General features: G+C 34.6%; 1 protein-coding gene across 1 annotated transcript in view; it reads left to right on the top strand.

Annotated features, from left to right (window-relative positions):
* The window catches only part of Su(Tpl) (Suppressor of Triplolethal), an 86,135-nt gene that overhangs the window by 44,244 nt on the left and 22,391 nt on the right, over positions 1 to 19,500 (top strand). The window contains exon 3 of the mRNA XM_023156533.2: positions 6,954 to 7,201. Coding sequence (XP_023012301.2) covers positions 6,954 to 7,201 — 248 coding nt within the window. The remainder of the gene's footprint in view (positions 1 to 6,953; positions 7,202 to 19,500) is intronic.

A 19,500-nucleotide genomic window follows, 5' to 3' on the forward strand; every position in this document is an offset into this window, starting at 1 on the left:
AAAAATCAAATTTGGAATCACTGATTATTTCTTTTGTCATCCATCTAGGGTGGGCGAAAGAAGAAATAACATCATTAGGGGCGAGGAACTGGATACGTAAGCAGAAACCTGCTTACGAAAAAAAAATGTTGAATTAATACCAGAATTAAACTGACACGTTTGGACAGGAATGAAGATATTTCTTTTGTCCACAGGCCCCATTGCCCCATTGTCGTTCTATAAATTCGTAATTTGTCTTTTGTCATGTCCATATTTCTGAGAATTTTGATCCAGCCTCCATTTAGATAAATATTTGGGAGACAGATAGATTATGGCTTCTACGACTGTAGTTGGGTTATTGCGAAAGAAAGCCAGTTTTTCTACCATGCTTAATTTTATGGCTGTTATCATTTGCTATATTTTATAAAGCCATCTGTGGTTGATAAAAACCAAAGACAAACGGATAAAGTTGAAGGAAATATGGAAGTCAAGTTAGTAAACAAACTAATAGAAGCGCAAATGAATAATAAATGCATGGTGATGAGACAGAAGAAATGTCTAAAAAAATATGTAACATTTAAACATCAGTTGAAACTGATAACAAATTGTCAGTCAAAAGTCTTGCCAGAGTCTATGAGACAAACATTGCTTGACAAACGGCTACTGAAAAAATAGCAAAACATAGGATAGTGGAATGAAAGAAGAAGCCAAAGAAAGAAGATTTGAAGGGATTGCAATGATGAAAGAAATAAAGAAATATAGTATCTAAAGGAAAAGCATAACATCTCAAGTTAGAAACACATGATATCAAAACTGATCTCACCAGGTCAGTCTATCAAAACATCTGTGAAATGATTGAAGAGGAAATTCATTTCACATTATAATGCGTCATTTTTAGGAAATTTCTCTTGCAATATGCGTTAACAAGCAGCATACAGTTAATGTAATTGTTCTATAGTTTGCTTAACATTTAGGACGAGTCCCACTTACGAAATTAATCGAATTCGTTGTTACGATTACGGCTATAGATTCAAAAACTATTTGCGTCTCGCATCACATACAGATAGTCCAACATGAAAGTAAAAAAAAAAACGGTATTTTCTCGAATAATTAGAAAGTAGTTGCAGACACACACAGGAAATTCGTTTTTCGTAGGATGACTCGCGTCGTATAGAAATAAATAATTTAACGATTTAGTTAGCCAACACGTTCGCCTTGACAGTGGCATCGCTATATGGGGGCCTCGTTCCAATATTTTGTTGTAAGGAGTCGCTCGTGACAAATCTGGCAATCGACCTCGTCGGCCAAATTATTTGGTGTCGGCTTAGATCGGACATATTTTTCGGTGAAGTATTCAGAAAGTTGCATTGAAAAATACTCCACCGAGAGGAGGGGGAGTTGACCATGTTCAAAGTCAAGTCACAAAAAGACTGAGAATTTTTGGAATATTCTTTTCTTACCCATGTGAACCTTGTAGTTCTGGTGAATCATGCACTTCTTGAGAAGTACTGCAAACCCGACATCATTTGTAATGATATAGATCGATTGGTAGGCCTCGGTGTTCTTGAAATCTAGGTCGTCGATGATATAAGATTATTGTTGGTCTTTTTTACGAAGCATCTAATAAATATAGTTTTATATCAGTACGTGATTTTATAGTAGCTTTGGAAGAACTTGAGTTTTTGATAGTGAATTGGTATTTGAATATTTCAGACTTTTACATCATAAAAAGAATATTGTAACACAAATCGTCACCAATAATTCAGTCAGTTTTCGTCATTGATTAAATAAGAAATAGATGAAGGTATTAAAATAGAAAAATGCTAGAAAAAACTGACTGACAATATTAAACAAACATAAGTTACTCCAGCTACTGAAATTTATTCAAGGATTTCAAGTTTAATCAGAAAAATTTGTGCTGCAAAACCATGATTTTTGAAATTTTGCTAAGCTTGAGTATATTTGACAGCAACGGTCTCGGGCTAAGCAACCATTGTAACCAATAACGAATTGATCAGCCGAGCAAAGGTAATTAAATATTTGGAATGCTTTAACATCTTAAGCGATCATCAATATGCTTTCCCCAAGGAAAGATCAACAGAAGAGTGTTTTACCTCCCGATATTTTCAGAGCGTTTAACCGTGCCTGACACAAGAGTTTACTAATTAAATTTCGATGTTATGTCAGTTCGTCTTTGTTCGTGGCTTTCCAAGCCTTTTCTTTCAAGTGACCATCGATGGTTCTCTTTCGGATACCTTCGCTATCAAAGGTGGTGTTCCACAGGGATTCATATTGTCTTCAATCTTTTTTCGATTATACATCAACGATCTACTGGAAAATGCTAAAAATCTGATATTTTGCTTTGCTCAGCACATTGCTGCCCAAGAACAAAAGTTGTGGATGAAAACTCCAGCACAATTTTTCTCTAAAAGAGTGATTGTGTTGAAACCGGACATTATATCAGGCAAACATTTCTAGCTTTTTCGATTAATTTGTAAGTTCAAATTAAACCTGCTTTTACTCGGAAAGGCAGTAGACTGATACAAAAAACAGTAGAAAATACATTTATATATACTTACTACAAACATGGTAGTTTTCACTATTTACAGTCATTTAATAAATTACATAGAGTAAATTGAGTCAAAAGGGGAAATTTACTGCAAAAACAGTAGATACGGCAGCACTGAACACGGCGTTCTATTCGTGCGATTTCCCCTTCTTCTGCAGTGGATTGATTCGCAATATTCCGCAGTCTGATTTCATTATGGCTTCGTTGTGAAAGATTCCATCTTCTCGCTCGCTGCATTGTAGATAATACTGTATTGGATGTTGTCGACTTCACCTTTATTGTGACAACAATTATTCATGAGTGCACATTCAGAAATGTTAATTTGTTGGATATTCGATTTATTTTCTTAATTTTTCAAATGTTTCAATGATTATTATCATACTAAAAAATGAATATATCCAAATGAAATCTGGAAATATTTATCTTTCCCAACTACATACACCGTTGTTCTGGTGAATGCCTACGGGTAAACAACTATTTTCCCGGCTAATACCACGCTGGATAATGAATTATATCCGACAGACATGTATGCAAGATACCTCAGAGGGATAAGTCTCGCAAATGTTTTGGTCCATCCAGCAGCGGACCATTATCATGATAATCGATCCAGCCGTTCTTGGTGTGATTGGATATACAGGGTGAAACTGAATAAGTGTAAAACATTTAAGGAGGTGATTCCTCATCGAAAAAAAGATAGGATCTTCTTTCATATAAAGAAACTTGCATCTCTTGTTAAGATACATCCCCTTAAAGGGGGTTCATAAAATTTGTATAACAATTTTTTTCACAAGCACTGAAAAAGTTACAATATTGAAATCAACCTGACGTTTTGTACTACCAAAAAGATACTTAGCCAGTAATTTATTTGGTTTACCCCATGGTTGTAAGGGGTGGAAAACGCAACCCCTAAAATTTATTTCCGATAGCCTGTTTCATTCTAAACAAAAAATGTCTCTTGGGTTTTTTGCCCAAAATAAATCAGTTCGCAGCAAAAAATTATTTTACGAATAACTACAGAGATACATCGTCATAAATGTGAAATGGATTTATTGTTATTTTGTAGTTAGTACCTGCATTAAACTATTCAAGGGTAATAAATAAAACTAATTTATTAATAACAAATCACACAACATGTAGAAATTATAGTAAATGTTCAATATGTCTACCTTCAGACATTAAGCATGTGTCTAGACGTCGGCGCATTGAGCCACGTATTCGCTCAAATATTCCTGGAGTCTCTCTGATTACCCTGCGCGCATTGATGATGCGGTTTCTTAAGTCCTCTACATCGCGAACAGGAGTACGATAAACAAAATGCTGTAAATAGCCACAAATAGAGAAATGGAGAAGATTGAGATCCGGGGATCGAGCGGGCCAGTTCTGTGGTCCTCCTCGACCTATCCACTGATTTGCATATGTTTTAGTTAAATGCTGACGTGCTACTTGACTAAAATGGGCGGGAGCCCCATCATTCATAAAACACATATCCCTTCTGAAGCCCAAAGGAACTTCCTCCAGCAGTACTGGATGCACTTCTCTTAAAAATTGAACGTTTGCCTCACCATTTGATGGAGAAGGTAGAAAATGAAGCCACATTAAATCATCCCCAATAACTCCGAGCCACACGTTAATAGAAAACTGTTCTTGATGGTTAGTTTCGACAATAGCGTAAGGGTTTTCATCAGCCCATATGTGGTAATTATGAAAATTAATAATCTTGTCCCGAGAAAAACTACATTCGTCTGTGAATTCTATCGTCTTCAGAAAGTCACAATTTCTTTTAATCATTTCCAGCATCCAGTTGCAAAATTCAAGACGGTTCGGAAAGTCTCGCGGTACCAGTGCCTGTATTCGTTGCAGATGGAAAGGGTATAAGAGTTTTTCCTTCAAAATTCGAAATACCGATCAACATTTAGCTGGAAAGCAATCTTTCTAGTACTGGTAATAGGTTGTTCTTCAAACAAATTAAGTACTGCTTCCTCAAGTTGTGGTGTTCGTACTTCTCGATGGCGACCACAATCCTGCGTTCTTTTGTCAAATGAACCATATTCTAGTAATCGTTGATGAAGTCAAGCAAATATTCTACGTGAAGGATGCTGCCGTTGAGGATACATTTCAGCATATCTTCTAGAAGCTTCTGACCCATTCCCCTGCGACAGACCGTAAACGTAGTGCATTTCAGCCATTTCCTCATTTGTGTATGCCATTTTAATAACAAGTGAATTATTGAAGTAACAAATTAAGAACAGAACAACAATACACAATTAGTATCAATTCATTTTCGAAAATTCATAAACCGACAGCGTCATACCAATTTAATTGTCACTATCGCTAATAGCGACCTACTAGATAGATTAGTTTCGTATTTTCGCATTTATGACGATGTATCTCTGTAGTTGTTCGTAAAATAATTTTTTGCTGCGAACTGGTTTATCTTGGGCAAAAAACCCAAGAGACATTTTTTGTTTAGAATGAAACAGGCTATCGGAAATAAATTTTAGGGGTTGCGTTTTCCGCCCCTTACAACCATGGGGTAAACCAAATAAATTTCTGGCTAAGTGTCTTTTTGGTAGTACAAAACGTCAGGTTAATTTCAATATTGTAACTTTTTTAGTGCTTGTGAAAAAAATTGTTATACAAAATTTATGTACCCCCTTTAAGGGGCTGTATCTTAACAAGGGATGCTCCAATGAAATTTCTTTAAAGAAAGATCCTATCTTTTTTTCGATGAGGAATCACCTCCTTAAATGTTTTACACTTATTTAGTTACACCCTGTATATTGAAAATTTTTACATTTTTCATTTCAAGTTTTTTGTACAATCCAATCGATGAATAAGAAATGGTTTCTTTATGATGTAGAATATCGGAGAAATTTCAATTATTTATGATGTTTCGTCGTTATCGGCATCTGAGGATAAGTTTGTGAGCTTCATTTTTTATTGACAGACATATATCATACGTAAATACTTACAATAACAAGGTTGTTGCCAACGAATGATAATTTGTTGGTAGTTTAGGTTCATCATACTTTATTTAAAAGATTTGGGAGAAACCGAATTGTTGGAGTAACAATTCAGTTGTGTTTCCAAAAGAAACACATTATTTCACTTGTTTAATCAAGTGCCAAATCGAAATGGCAAGAAACCTTCAGTTCGTAATTTGTTTTAAAGGACAAAACACAATCACTACAGCAAAATTCTTGAGACGCTCTAAGAGCGGTGCCTGTACGAAAGTAGCGATGCACATTGGATTTGAATCGCTGTAGACCAAATCCATTTGGAAAGACGTTCTCAGGAAGGTTATTTCACATATACGCAGTTTAATTGTGAATTTTGACATTATTTTAGATTTTCCACTTTAAAATTAAATGAATTGAAGGAAAAATAAACTGTTTTTACTAGCAGTCTTCCATAGAGTTGCTTACTTCTGTCAACAGTCGATCTCCGAAACATCTTATATATTATAAACTTTCACACGGAATATACACAAATAAGTTTTCGAATTATTCTTTCATATTATATTTATATTAAGGATATTGAACACAAAAAAAGTATAGTCCATTAACTCCAAATGTTATTAATTTTTATGAGAACAATTTGTTATATGAAGGGTTTTTATATCTGGAATATTTTAAAGTTGATAGCGCAGCTGTCATATTTAAGATTCGTTAAAGTATCTCCCAGAAAGCAAAATTTTGCTTTACGGTTTCCTTTCACGCTGCTTAATCACTTTACCGAATTCAGTCAAAAACCAGGTGTATGCATCTATATTGAGTAGGGGTTTTTGGCAGTTCAATAACATTTTCGATCTTGGATCGTTGAGTACCAAATTATTATTTGTATCTGTTCTGTAATTATTGAACAACCAGATAGAATCATTATTATATCTCAAAAGTAAATAATGTAATTTTCCATGCTTCGGCAATATTGGGAAAAAAATAACATTCAGATAATATATACAAAATATATGCATCATGTTATTGTAGTCATTAACAGTTTTTGTTCGATTATTGAAAAAGGAATAATTTTTAGGATATATTAGTGTTTGGAAAAAAACTTGTTTACATTCTATTTCTCTATCAACATATAAATAGTGGGGAAGTTCCAAATAAAAAGAAGAAAAAAGTAATAAACAAACTCTTTCTAGAGATCACGCACAAAAATTCTTTCAGATACAGACTGAAAGAAAAATCGATTTGAAATTACTACTTTCACAATTATGAGCATTGAATTCTTATTAATTTTGTTCTCCGAAGTTTGGAGTCCAAACATACGAGTTCAGTATGTGTATTCGAGAATATCAAAACTTTTTCTTTCTCGAATAGTTCATGAAACATTCTAGAACTAATGAAGTGCGCAACTTCTTCGATATCTGAACGTCCTAAATATTTTTTTTCAATTTCAGGAACTGTCATTTCCGTCGATGCACCATCAAATGGGCAGCACGTCATTCAGCTTCTCCATGTCGAGTACAGCGGACATGGAGGGGCCAGGGGGTAGCTTCGAATGCATCAAACAGGTAGGACCTCCGCGTGGCCCTTTGGAAGCTTTAGGTTCGATTCCCCACAAAATACGTATCCATGCCAACGACGACGTTTACGAAGTTACCCGCACCCGCATGACTGAAGCAGAAGATAAATACAAAAACAAATGGTAAGCGTCATCCTTGTTCGATCTATTTTTTTTTTCTAATCTCTCTGCGTGCTGAATATTGCATACACATACATATGTAGGTGTATTTCATTAGAACTATGCTGAGCTAACACATTTAAGTTATGCCACATCCAAACAAAGGTAGAGGACGAATCTAGTTTGGCGGTCGATGTTGAAGTTAGGCTTTGCAAAGGACCGCCTTGGAAAGCCTAGTTTATCTTTGATACTCGCGGCATGAGTGTTCCGTCGATCCCACAAATGGTGTCTGAAATAAACGACCGCTTGTTTGGGAATAACTTCTAATAGGAAGGAAATACTAGTTATTTGGAGAACGTTGATAGTGTTACAGTACCAGAATAAAATGATACAACTACCATTTTCACACCAGCAGACGAGCTCCATTCTGGTTACTTTCTGAAACCTTATGCTTTTTGGTGAATATTTTTCGAGTCGAACAGTCATACGAGAGTGTCCTCAATTATCCTCCATTAGAGGGCAGAGGGAAAACTCTATAAACATTTCAATGGCTGGGACAAGGACTATAAGTTAGTCATCAATCTCAGTCTACAACTTGAAGTATGCAATGTTTGTTTGAAATAGGTTGACAATGTTTCTTGTAGGAAGTTAAAGATTCCGGACTCCCGTTCCTCACCTTTTTAACAGATTAATCGTTTTGGAATTGAGTTACGTCACGACAGCAACTTTTCGATTCAATCTATCTATTGATTAGAATCTACAATCGCCTTAGTGTGACGACACCACATCTATCACCCGAAGACTTCTGTATCTGTAGAGTAGGGGTGGTGAGTGTAAGCCCTCAGCACTTAGGTCACATGTGACCCATTGTACATCCTCCCGAGGATTTGTCCTCCTAGGTTATCGTCCATCGTGTCCTTCCCAGGAAGGTGGACAGGTCGCTGGGAGACATCTCCTTTATATCGGCAGGTGTAGGCCAAGACTCGCCGAACACACACTCTCTTATTGACGATAACTCCGGGCACTCGCATAAGACATACCTGACAATCTCATCTTCCTGTTCACACATCCTGCATAGAGGTGTGCACTAGCCCCATATTATGGAGGTTTAGTTGACAGAAATCCTACTGTTTAGGATAGATTTTTCCTGGTCATCGCCAAATATTTCGCCCAGGGTGATCCTGGCAAGATGCATCCTTTGATTCCATCCCATCTCTTTAGGGATTGAGCATAGGTGTAACATTTGACTAATTCCGAAGACTTGAATGGTTTTTTAGTTTTCAGGTTATACTTTACTGATACGAGTGATGCGTTAGTAATTTCATGTTTCATTAAAGTGCTCAGCTCCTCATTAGTGGCCTAGTATGTTGTCATTATATTCGTAGTTTTTAAGTTTCTCAACATTTCGCTAGCATAAGCACTGTCTTCAAGTACCTACAACACAATTCTAATAAAGAGCACAATTATTCGATAATTCGTTATGATACACACGGTTTGTTTCAAATTGAAGGATTTTCTAGCTTTTATCTTTATATTACCTGTTTCATTTAGGTCCATAATGAATAGAATAAATACATGATTATTTTGACTCATTCCAAAGCGAAGTCGTGTTATTTCGTAACAAGTTAAAGGTATGCATCTCTTCTCAAACAGTCTGCATCAGAATTGTTGTAAAAATTATAAATTCTCGTTTTTGTTGAGTTTATACTCAAATTGATCAGATCGAGATTCTGAAACACTTTTTTTTTATTGTTATCAATGCATGTATGTATAAATATAGAATGGTAGCGGCCAAAGAATATAACCTTGCGGTTCACCAGTCCTGAGAATACACTCTGAATACAGATTGTTTTGAAAGAGTTAAGATTGATGAAATCGAAAGCCTTTGATTTGTCCATTATCTGTCTCTCAAAGATTGAGAGAAAGAAGTTACTCGAAACTTCAGAGTACTGCATTAACAGCTTCGTAAGAGTTTAACTGAACTAAATTAAGAATAAAATGATAAATTAATCATTGAAAAATCAACAGAAAGTCGGAACTATTGAGTCTTTTTTATAACACAGCGATATCCTGAGTTCTTTTCAATTTATTCATAACTATAGCTTTTACCCGCGGCTTCGCTGGCATTTACGACATTAAATAAGTGTCAGTACAATAGAAATGAATCAATATAACTATATTTTGATGCTTGGCTGGGATTATCAATTTTTTAAAATTATTACATACAATGAAGTTTCGAAAATTTAAAATATGTTTTATTGAATTGCAACAACAAATGTTACAATAATTAAGTGACATCTAACCACAAAAATGACACCTAACCTAAAAATAAAAATGACAGAAGAAAATAACAATGAATATAGAAAAATTCCAAACAGTTGAAACTATAGTCAATTGGATTGGATTGGATATTGTCGTGACTATAAATAGTACAGTGCGATGGTATTATACGGTTCTAAGGGATGTTCTATTGGAATGCTAAATGACAAAGTAGCTAGATTTCAAGATTTTTTGACAAACAATTTTTTTATCTAACATTAATTTTTATTTTATATGAAAAGTATCCTATGTTACTTCTTATACCTCCAAGAACATGTGTACAAAATTTTATAGTGATCAGTTTAATAGTTTTCGCGTGAAACCGTAGCAAACAAAGTTACATGCGCATTTATAATATTCGTAGGGATGGATTACTATTATTTGTCATACTTCCATACCGTAATTCCGAAATAGTAGGCACTGAATTCTCAGGAATGACTGACGTTTTCGCCTTAATCTGTCTTTTGCGGTGGCGTACGGAAATTGTACTATAAAGTAAAATGTGATATTTGTGAGAATTTAGTGCGTACTATTATTGTAATTAGATGGATATTCATCACTAATAAACATTCTCTACACCTCAGTGTTGGGAAAATATTCTGAAGAAACTACATCCATGACGGAGCCATGTTGCGACTCTCTACGTCATAATTAGATCCGTATTGATTGAAATATGGAGCCTCATTTAACAATGGAATGATATTTTGCAATTAGGATGCAATTTCATTCCGTTTGCAATTCGATAAAGTAATAAATACAATTGGGTGCGGTTAAAATGATTCGAGTATGCTATTGCACAGGGCCGTCCGCAAAGTTTAGAGGTCCAATTGATCGCTGGTTTTTGCATGGGAAATGATATTCAAACGTCTTCAACATTAATGTAGAAAAAAAGGTTTTGTAAGAAGTTAATAAGACAGTTTCAATAAATTATTCCGTAGAAAAAATCTTGCAACATTTATTAAGTCTTTGTTATGGATCTCGTTTCTCAGATATTTGTCTTATACTCCAACTTGTAGTACTATCGAAGAGAAGTATGTCTGATGTCAAATAGGAAAGAAAACAAAAAATAAATCCATCGAGAGTTGAAAACATGTAGCTATATTTTCCAGTAGATTGCACAAAGAGTTAGCGCCGGTCCTGTCCATACCATACTGAATAATCAGACTGTGATACTTCTTCGTTCAACAGTGCTACTTACCTAGTTTTTATTCGACGATAACTTCTATTTCAGGACGATTCATTAGTTTTAACATCCTTCAAGTCTAGCCGGAATATAATCGAGTCTTTATAAAAAAATGTCAAATATTTCAAACGGTTCTTCTTGGCACCTTGTAGGTATTTTATTAGAAAAAACGATGAACAGGTTTTACATATGAATAACGATGTACGAAGCAGGGAGTTGAAAACACATGAAATTTGTTAAGAATCACTTTAGTTCAAACATGAAATTACTTTACGAACAAAATGTAGATTAGTTGGTCAAAATTAAAATTTTAGACGAATGTTTTGATCGCAGGATGTATTTCCTCCTTCGACCTAACATACATTTTCAAAATTATCATTTCACGTTCGGTAAACTAAAAAAATGTTAAGCATATAGAAAACATCGAGAGTTGAAAGTAAAATTGGAAAATAGAATATACAGTGCCTTCATTTCAAAACTGCCCACCCCTAGTATTTCGTTTAGCAGGGAGAATTTGCCGTAGCCAAAAAACACATCAATTCAGATATCGAGGGGGAAATTTAAAACGTGTGCTAGTGGTATTTTAGGTTTAACCCCCTTACCCCTAGCTACCGCCACTTAATGATTTTAAATGGCACCCCCTATCTTGTAACACATCATTTTAAAGATCTTAAAAATTCTCACTCAACCCCGTTTAGAAAACTGAAATTGGTTGATCCGTTCTCGTAAAATAGGGCAAAAAGAAAATGAATTATAACAAAATGCAAAAATGTATGGAACCGCTACCACTGACTCAATAATGGTATGTTCGTGTCTCTTTTTTACACAGAGTTTTTTTGTTTTACCTAAAAGTGAGATAAGGGCACACAGTTGCTTCTTGGCGTCAGTTACAATTAAATGGTGAAAACATTTATCAGAATTAGTTACTCCTGATTTTAAACTGTTTGTCAAGTGGTGTCAGTTGCACTGACAGTAATACAAATCGTAATGGTGTACACTTTACAAGAAAGTATTGAAATTATTTTTATTTATGGTGCTGAAGATAGGTGTGCTCGTAGGACAGCCCGGGTTTTTTAATGAAAGGCATGCAGGCCATAATGTGAGTCACCGATATGTTCTAGACCTTGTTCAAAAATTTGAAGAGACCGGTTCTGTATGCAACAAAGCAGTAAAGCAGCTGAAAGTTTTTACGAAACCGCACAGATTGAGATTTTAGGCCAATTCGCCGTTGAGCCTACTACTTCAATTTCGAAAGTCGCTAAGTTAGTAAATATTTCAGTTGGTTCTATACACAAAGTTTTAAAACTAAACAAGTTCTTTCTTTACAAAATAAGTATTATTCAGCAACTCAGTTAGAATGACTATGATAGGAGAATTGAATTTTGTGAAATAATGACTGCGAGAATTCAAAATGACCCGAATTTAATAAAAAATATTTGCTTCAGTGATGAACCAACTATTTTTCTTAAAGGTTTTGTAAATAAGCATAACTGTAGATACTGGGATAATGAAAATCTACACTTGTTTCGAGGGAATCATATTCAATATCCACAAAAAATAAACGTCTGGGCTGGAATTCTGGGAAACGAAATAATTGACCCTATTTTTATTAAAGAAAATTCAACTGGTCAATTGTATTTTAACTTATTGGAAAATGTAATCGATCCACTCATAACACAGTCCTTAGAACGCCACGTTGATGAAGAAGACAACCCGCTCTTGGATGAACAAAATTTACATTTTCAACAGGACGGCGCACCGCCACACTACACATTGCATGTCTGACAGTGGCTCGATCAACGGTATCCTGACAAATGGGTTGGCAGAAGAGGTGCTCTGGAATGGCCGGCGAGATCTCCGGATTTAACGCCATTGGATTTTTTCTCTGGGGTTATTTGAAGACAATGGTATACAAAATTCCCCCGCAGCACATTCAGGATCTAAGACACAGGATAACTGAGACATGCAGACAAATTAATAACAAATCATTTACAAAAGTCCGACAGGAATTCGAGAATAGATTGTACTTTTGCTTAGCTACCAATGGTGAACATTTTGAACACCTAATAAAGTAAGGTACATTTATTTAATTGCAATAGCTATTATTTTATTATTTATTATAATTAGTTTTCTTTTTGTTCTATTTTACGAGAACGGATCAACCGATTTCAGTTTTCTAAATGGGGTTGAGTGAGGTTTTTAAGATCTTTAAAATAATGTGTTACAAGATAGGGGGTCCCATTTAAAATTATTAAGTGGTGGTAGCTAGGGGTAAGGGGGTTAAACCTAGAATATCACGCACTGGTTTTAAACTTCCCCCTCGCTATCTAAATCGACATGTTTTTTCCCTACGGCAAATTCTCCCCGCTAAACGAAGTATTAGCTTCAAAATATTGATAATTTTTATGAATAATTTAGGGAAACAAGAAAATTCACTTGTGAAGATGACAACAATTCGAAAATGAAATTCCAAGAAGCAAGTTTAGAAAGAACGTTGATGTTTTTCTTATTTTCTTTATCTAACAACCGAGCTGGAAATTTGGATTAAGCATCTTCTGAAAAATATCGCACAAAACTACAGTTTTCTTTCGTTTATATTGATCAAATTAGAGGATGACGACACTCGTTTGAAAAAAATAAACTTATCTGTTATGATAAGACTGAGACTGATCGAGAATCTGATACGGGTATAAGAATAATCATTGCTCGTCATTGAGTGTAAAGCAAATATTGCTACAGTGAAATATGCAAATCGCCTACTGTATATTTCAAGAACATATTAAATTTATCAATTAAATTATTCATTGCTATCTCTCATATTTTATGCAAAATTCTTCGTCGGAGATTATTTTAAGATTTATAATTTTTCACTTGTAATATCCAATCTACACTGTTCGTTGAAAAAAATAAGGTGAATTTTTATTTTTCTCGAAAAATATTAATTCATTCATTAATTTCTATTTTGTCCCTTTCAAGATAATCCCCCTCAGATATAATAAATACAGTTAACTAGTTTAGTGATTCAATAATTTTTCTGAAAAAAGGGTTGATTGGGTAACGGGATCAATTTTTTGTTGAAACAAAAAACAATTGTATTCTTGCCGACGTTTCGAATTTAATTAAATTCTTCTTCAGGGCTCGAAAAACAGTTTTTTCGTGTTGATGATAATACTATTTTAAAAACGATCATATACGTATTTGAAAAATAAAAATAAAAAACATTGCAACAACAAATTTATGAGACAACACCAACACAAAACGACATGAAACAAACGAATTCATAATAAATACACTTGTGCCATCGTTTTTTCCAATCCTCGAAGCAGTTGTTCATGAACTCTCCCAACGATTCGGTTTTTATCTCCTCAATCGTCGCGAAACGCCGTCCTTTCATTGGTCTCTTCAGTCTTGGGAACGGGAAAATTTCGCAGGAGGCAAATCTGGCGAGTACGGTGGCTGAGGCACAATTACGGTGTTGTTTTTGACCAAAAAATATGAATTCTTTTTCAATAATGCCGGAGTTTTCTTCGTATTGCTTCTCTTAAGCGGCGCATAACTTCAATATATTAACCGTAAGATCATGTGGCAAGAACTGATGCACTGATGCACTAAGCCACGGTAATCGAAGAAAACACTGAGCAAAACCTTGAAATTTGATCAAACTTGGCGTGCTTTTTTGGTCTTGGCTCTCCTGAGCCCTTCCATTGGGACGATTGGACTTTGGTTTCGATGTCATAACCATATACCTATGGTCACCAGTTGTAACGGGTTTTTTGGTCAAAATTCAGCAATTTTGGAACCTTCGCTGCCACACGCTTCATGCCCTAAAATTTCCGTCAGGAGCTTCAAAATGATGTGTCACAATAGCCCCCTTTCCATCTAATTTTTTCCCAGATAGCGCCTAGTCGCCATCTTGAAAGTTTCATCTGTCAATTTCACTTCAAAATAAAGGATTGATGCATTAATTTCATTATCCCAAATTTCAATTTTTTCAGTTGACCCGTTCAAAAAATAAAAGGAGGGGGGCATTAAAGAAATGCACTGTATATCATAAACATTTTTGTAAATCAAAGGTAGTGTTTTTAGGATAATTGGCTGATGAATTATCGTGGGTTTTCTGGAAATACTCATTTGTGTTTGGTCGTAACATGATTTTCTTATTTTGTTTATCGCCATCGAAATATAGTTTTTGAGGAATACGGGATGCTATTTTCGAGTTAGTAGAAAGCAGGTAATATGTTTTTGTATTTGACCTGAACAAACATTTCTTATCTAATGAAATCATTCGTAGATAAGGTTGTGTATTTTCTTAGGTACTTACGCCTTTCTTCTGAAAAACACCTGATTTGAATTTTAAAAATAATAAATCATCCGGTTCGGATGCCTATCTTATCAGTGAAAGTAGCAGAGATAGTTAGCTACATTTGATCGGTTCTGTGAGACGAATAAGAAATTCATCATAATTTTTTATAGACGCCTCGGCGTCAAATTCATGGCAGTACTTAATTTGTGCTGGTTGTCTCAGAACTATCCCCAAATGGGATAGAGTATATGTTAATTGAAAAATTTTAAGTTTACATTTGTAGCAATAAACAATTATAATTGTTAGTTTTGAAATTCTTGAAAATACTGAAAAAAATCGAACCGAAATAATCGATTCAATTAGGTGAATCAGAGGTAATGTCAAAGAAATTACCAAAAATGAACTTCAAAAATTGTGAGGACGCTACTTTGTGAAGAAAACAAATAATGACCTGAAATGAAAATAAATTTAAAAATTCAAAGATGGGGGTGGCCCAAGTCAAATGACACCTTGTATAAAAGATTCATGGACATATTCTGATAGCCCACATCAAGTGCCAATAGCAAAATGTGAACAGGTTTTCAATATGTCTGCGAATAAAGAAGATATAGGCAAAAAATAATTTGGGATTTTCTGGTTTTTCCTGTATATCTCCAGAACCAAAAGAGCTATATTCGATTTTTTCACATCATTGAATGGGTCTCTGAAATACGCAACTTTGCCACAATTTAACAGACACTCTATCTCTTATCGTTTACGAGATCCCCATGTATAGAAACGAATTTGAATAGCCCTGTATAAACAACAAAAATGTTGTATAAGGGTACAATAAAATGAAGTAATCAAGATAAATGGTGAACAAAAAATAAGAAAAGATTTCAAACAATGTTACTTCACGACGTTTCGATTGTTATATAGTATCCACAGTCGTCTTTGTGTGATAACTAGAAGAGACAAAACCCATATCATCTTGAAAACTGAATGATTTTTTCGAAATTTTTATAGGGAAAATGAATGGAAAATGAATTTTATTACAAAAAGAACCATATTTATTTTAATTTCATAGAAATCTACACCAATAACTTCAAATATGAAAGCATTTCGTTCTTTATTCTTTGGTAGAAGTATAGATATGTTCTGTTTCTGTTTAAAATCGGTTTTTCGTTAACCAGCTGTCGCACCCCTACGAACGACAACCCTCAGAAGTCTACCCTTGTGCGAGCTAAGTATTAACGAGGTCTTACCTTTTAACGTGTGATTCGTAACACGATTTCTAATAAATACCTCAACTTGTTTCTCAGAATATGTTCGGAATACCATGCATTTTCTTCAAAATGTATCTTATGTCTCATCAAGTTCTGGAAACCAACTTGGAAGGCCTTCAAATGCTGCCCATACATTCATTTCTCAGCTACAGGAATCTTTATTAATTTCATGGTCGTCTATAAAATGACAAAGTTTTAACATATTAATTTGGTACATTTTCGTAATATCTCAACTATTGTATTTATGTTTGCTAACATCTACCTCCTATTTTGAAACCTGCTTGTCATATTTTTTAATTGGATTCTATGCTTCTTTGGTAAACATAGACGCAAGTTCTTTCAACAGCATTCTTATAGAAACCAGGTATTTCAACTGTTGGATGCATTTAGCTATTGCTTCAAGCTAAATTTGTCGAATGAAAAAAAAATCATCATTGGCCGATGTCGGTGTTTTTTTTCCTACATCGTATGTAGACAAAAAGTTGTTCAATATCTGTTTCTTCCAAAACATGTACTTTTCTCAATCACAAGAACTTCAAACCTCTTCTCGATGCTCGTTTCACCTACTGAATTTGCGCCTTCAGGACTTTTACTTTTCATCTGTTTTTCCGAATTGTGTTTCACCATACTGTTGGGATTGCTCGATAGTTTCATCATCAGACATATCCCCATCTTGTTCCCTATCACTATAGTCTATTTCAAAAGAGTGTAGAGTAATAAATCATGAAGTGTCATAAAATTTGCCTGAATTTCGTTGTCGTCCATGGGCGTAGGCAAATCTTAGGATTATTAAACTTAATAATTAAAGTAAATTAAAAATTACAGACATAGATAATAATAAAAGGCCATTTTTGGGAAGTAATTTGGTCTAAAACTAAGTACCTACATGTATTTAGGTAAGTAAAATTTCTTAAAAAAAGATTAAGATTAATTTTAGTGGTTCTTGTAAACTTATTTAATATGCAATTTGGGTTCATATACTTGAGCATGATTTCTCAAAAAAGGGTTAACACTTAGTTCCGAGGTGCCATGTCATTATAATAATCCCTTTTTGACCCTGCCCACCAATCATGCAATACCTATTAAACCCAGGTAATTAAAAAAAAGGGTTTAAATATATTGTAATGGTGTCTTAAACATTCGAGTTATAATAGTAATTGTTACTACACCAATTAAACGTACAGTGATATTGTGATATAGAAATAGTGAAAAAGTTATAAAATGGGGACATTTACTCCAAAGAAAAGAAGTGTAAAAAATTCTCCGCTATCTGTTTGCGAAAAAGTTATAATTTTAAATGTATATGATTGCATAAAACACGATCACCCTAGTTTGTCTGTGCAAGAAAGTGTTGAGCGATGTGCCCGAATGACTGGAATTGGACAGTCCACGATTTTTAAATTATTGCGAGAAAGAAAGATATCAGGCCAGGTAAGTCCATGCAAGAGAAAATCAGGAAGACCAATAAAAATCTTAGATGAAGACACCAAATGTGACATTCGAAGAAAAGTTCATTCGTTTTATTTTAAAAAGGAAATACCCACTCTTGAAAAAATATTTATCGAGATAAGCCAAGATAACGATATTCCTTTGATATCCAGAAAACTTTTATAGAAAACTTTAAAAAGTATGAATTTTGCCTGGGAAAAGCACAATCGAAAGGCACTATTACTGGAAAGTGATGAAATTGTTTGCTGGAGACGAAAATATTTGACAACTATAAAGCAGTACCGCAGAGAGCAAAAGAAAATTTTTTATCTTGATGAGACGTGGATAAACGAAGGTTATATAGTCAAAAAAATGTGGCAAGATAAAAATATAACAAGTTCTCGCCAAGCTTTCATAGAAGGCCTTTCGACGGGTATTAAAGTGCCTTCGGGAAAAGGGAAGAGGCTTATAATTGCTCACATTGGAAGCGAAGACGGATTTTTAAAAGAAGGTTTGTTAAGCTTTGAGTCGTGCCGGACGGGAGATTATCATGAGGACATGAATTCGGATGTCTTCGAAGACTACTTCGGGGAAATGTTAAAATTTCTTTCAGCTGATTCGGTCGTGGTTATGGATAATGCAAGCTACCATTCAAGGCGCTTAGAGAAGGTACCAACTTCAGCTTGGAGAAAGCAAGAAATTATTAACTGGCTGTCAAATAAAGGTATTCAGTTTGAGACGAATTCAGTAAAGAAGGAACTACTAGCCATAGTAAAACAACATAAATCTCGCTTCATGAAATATGCCGTAGAAGATGTAGCAGAAAAGTATAAAGTAACTGTGCTGCGCCTACCGCCATATCATTGCGAATTAAATCCTATAGAACTTATATGGGCACAAGTTAAAGGATATGTTGCAAGGCACAATACCACATTTAAAATGAAAGATGTCAAGGTATTGTTTGATCAAGCCATTATGGAAATCACATCAGAAAACTGGCAAAAAGCAATCCAGCATGTTTTAAAAGAGGAAGATAAAATGTGGGAACTGGACAACTTGGTCGATCAGGTGGTTGACCCTATAATTATAACACCAGGGGATGATGACAGTTCTTCGGATGAAGACTATACTGATGTAGAATAATTTAATTGAATTGTAAATACCTATACTGTAGCGGGATAAGCAATCTGGACAGAGACCAGTGTATCAGTGACAATGACACTTTTGCTTAGGTTAGGGTTTAGAATTAAGGGTAGTCTGAATAATTATTTTCTCGGAAGGTTCTCGAAAATTGTACCTAGTAATCTCTAGAACATTCAATTAGGGTATAAATAGAGTGTTGTTAAACGTTAAGGGAAGTTCACAGTTTTAGTATTGTTCAAGTGTCAAATTGTAATAACGTATCCAGTAAAGTTCTTGTCGTTTTTGTGAATAAATTGATTTAAAGTCCCCACAAGTGTTTCAATACGTAAAGTTCGTTCGTGTGTGTTTGTGAGTATTTCCCGATTTCGGTTCGTATATATTTTATTGTTACATTTTATATTTTTTTAATAACACTGTTCTGCTGTATTAAATTTTTATTTCCTTTAATATAATTTTTATGAATGCATATTCTTTTGGCAATTATCCCACTAGCGCGCCTCTGGCTCAGTATTTATCCGTCGATAACAATGGACAAATCCCTTAAAACAGGGTGATACCTACCTGCTCTTTATGAAACGACATAATTTTGCAATGCGGACTAGGGAAGTGACAGAATTTATTGACGGATCACCCTGTAGCGCTTTTGAATACTTAATGAGATTTTATTACTCTACACTCTTTT

Source organism: Leptinotarsa decemlineata, unplaced genomic scaffold (assembly GCF_025532065.1).
Source record: "Leptinotarsa decemlineata unplaced genomic scaffold, Ldec_3_MD MMD2_tig00002974_RagTag_RagTag, whole genome shotgun sequence".
Classification (NCBI taxonomy): domain Eukaryota; kingdom Metazoa; phylum Arthropoda; class Insecta; order Coleoptera; family Chrysomelidae; genus Leptinotarsa; species Leptinotarsa decemlineata.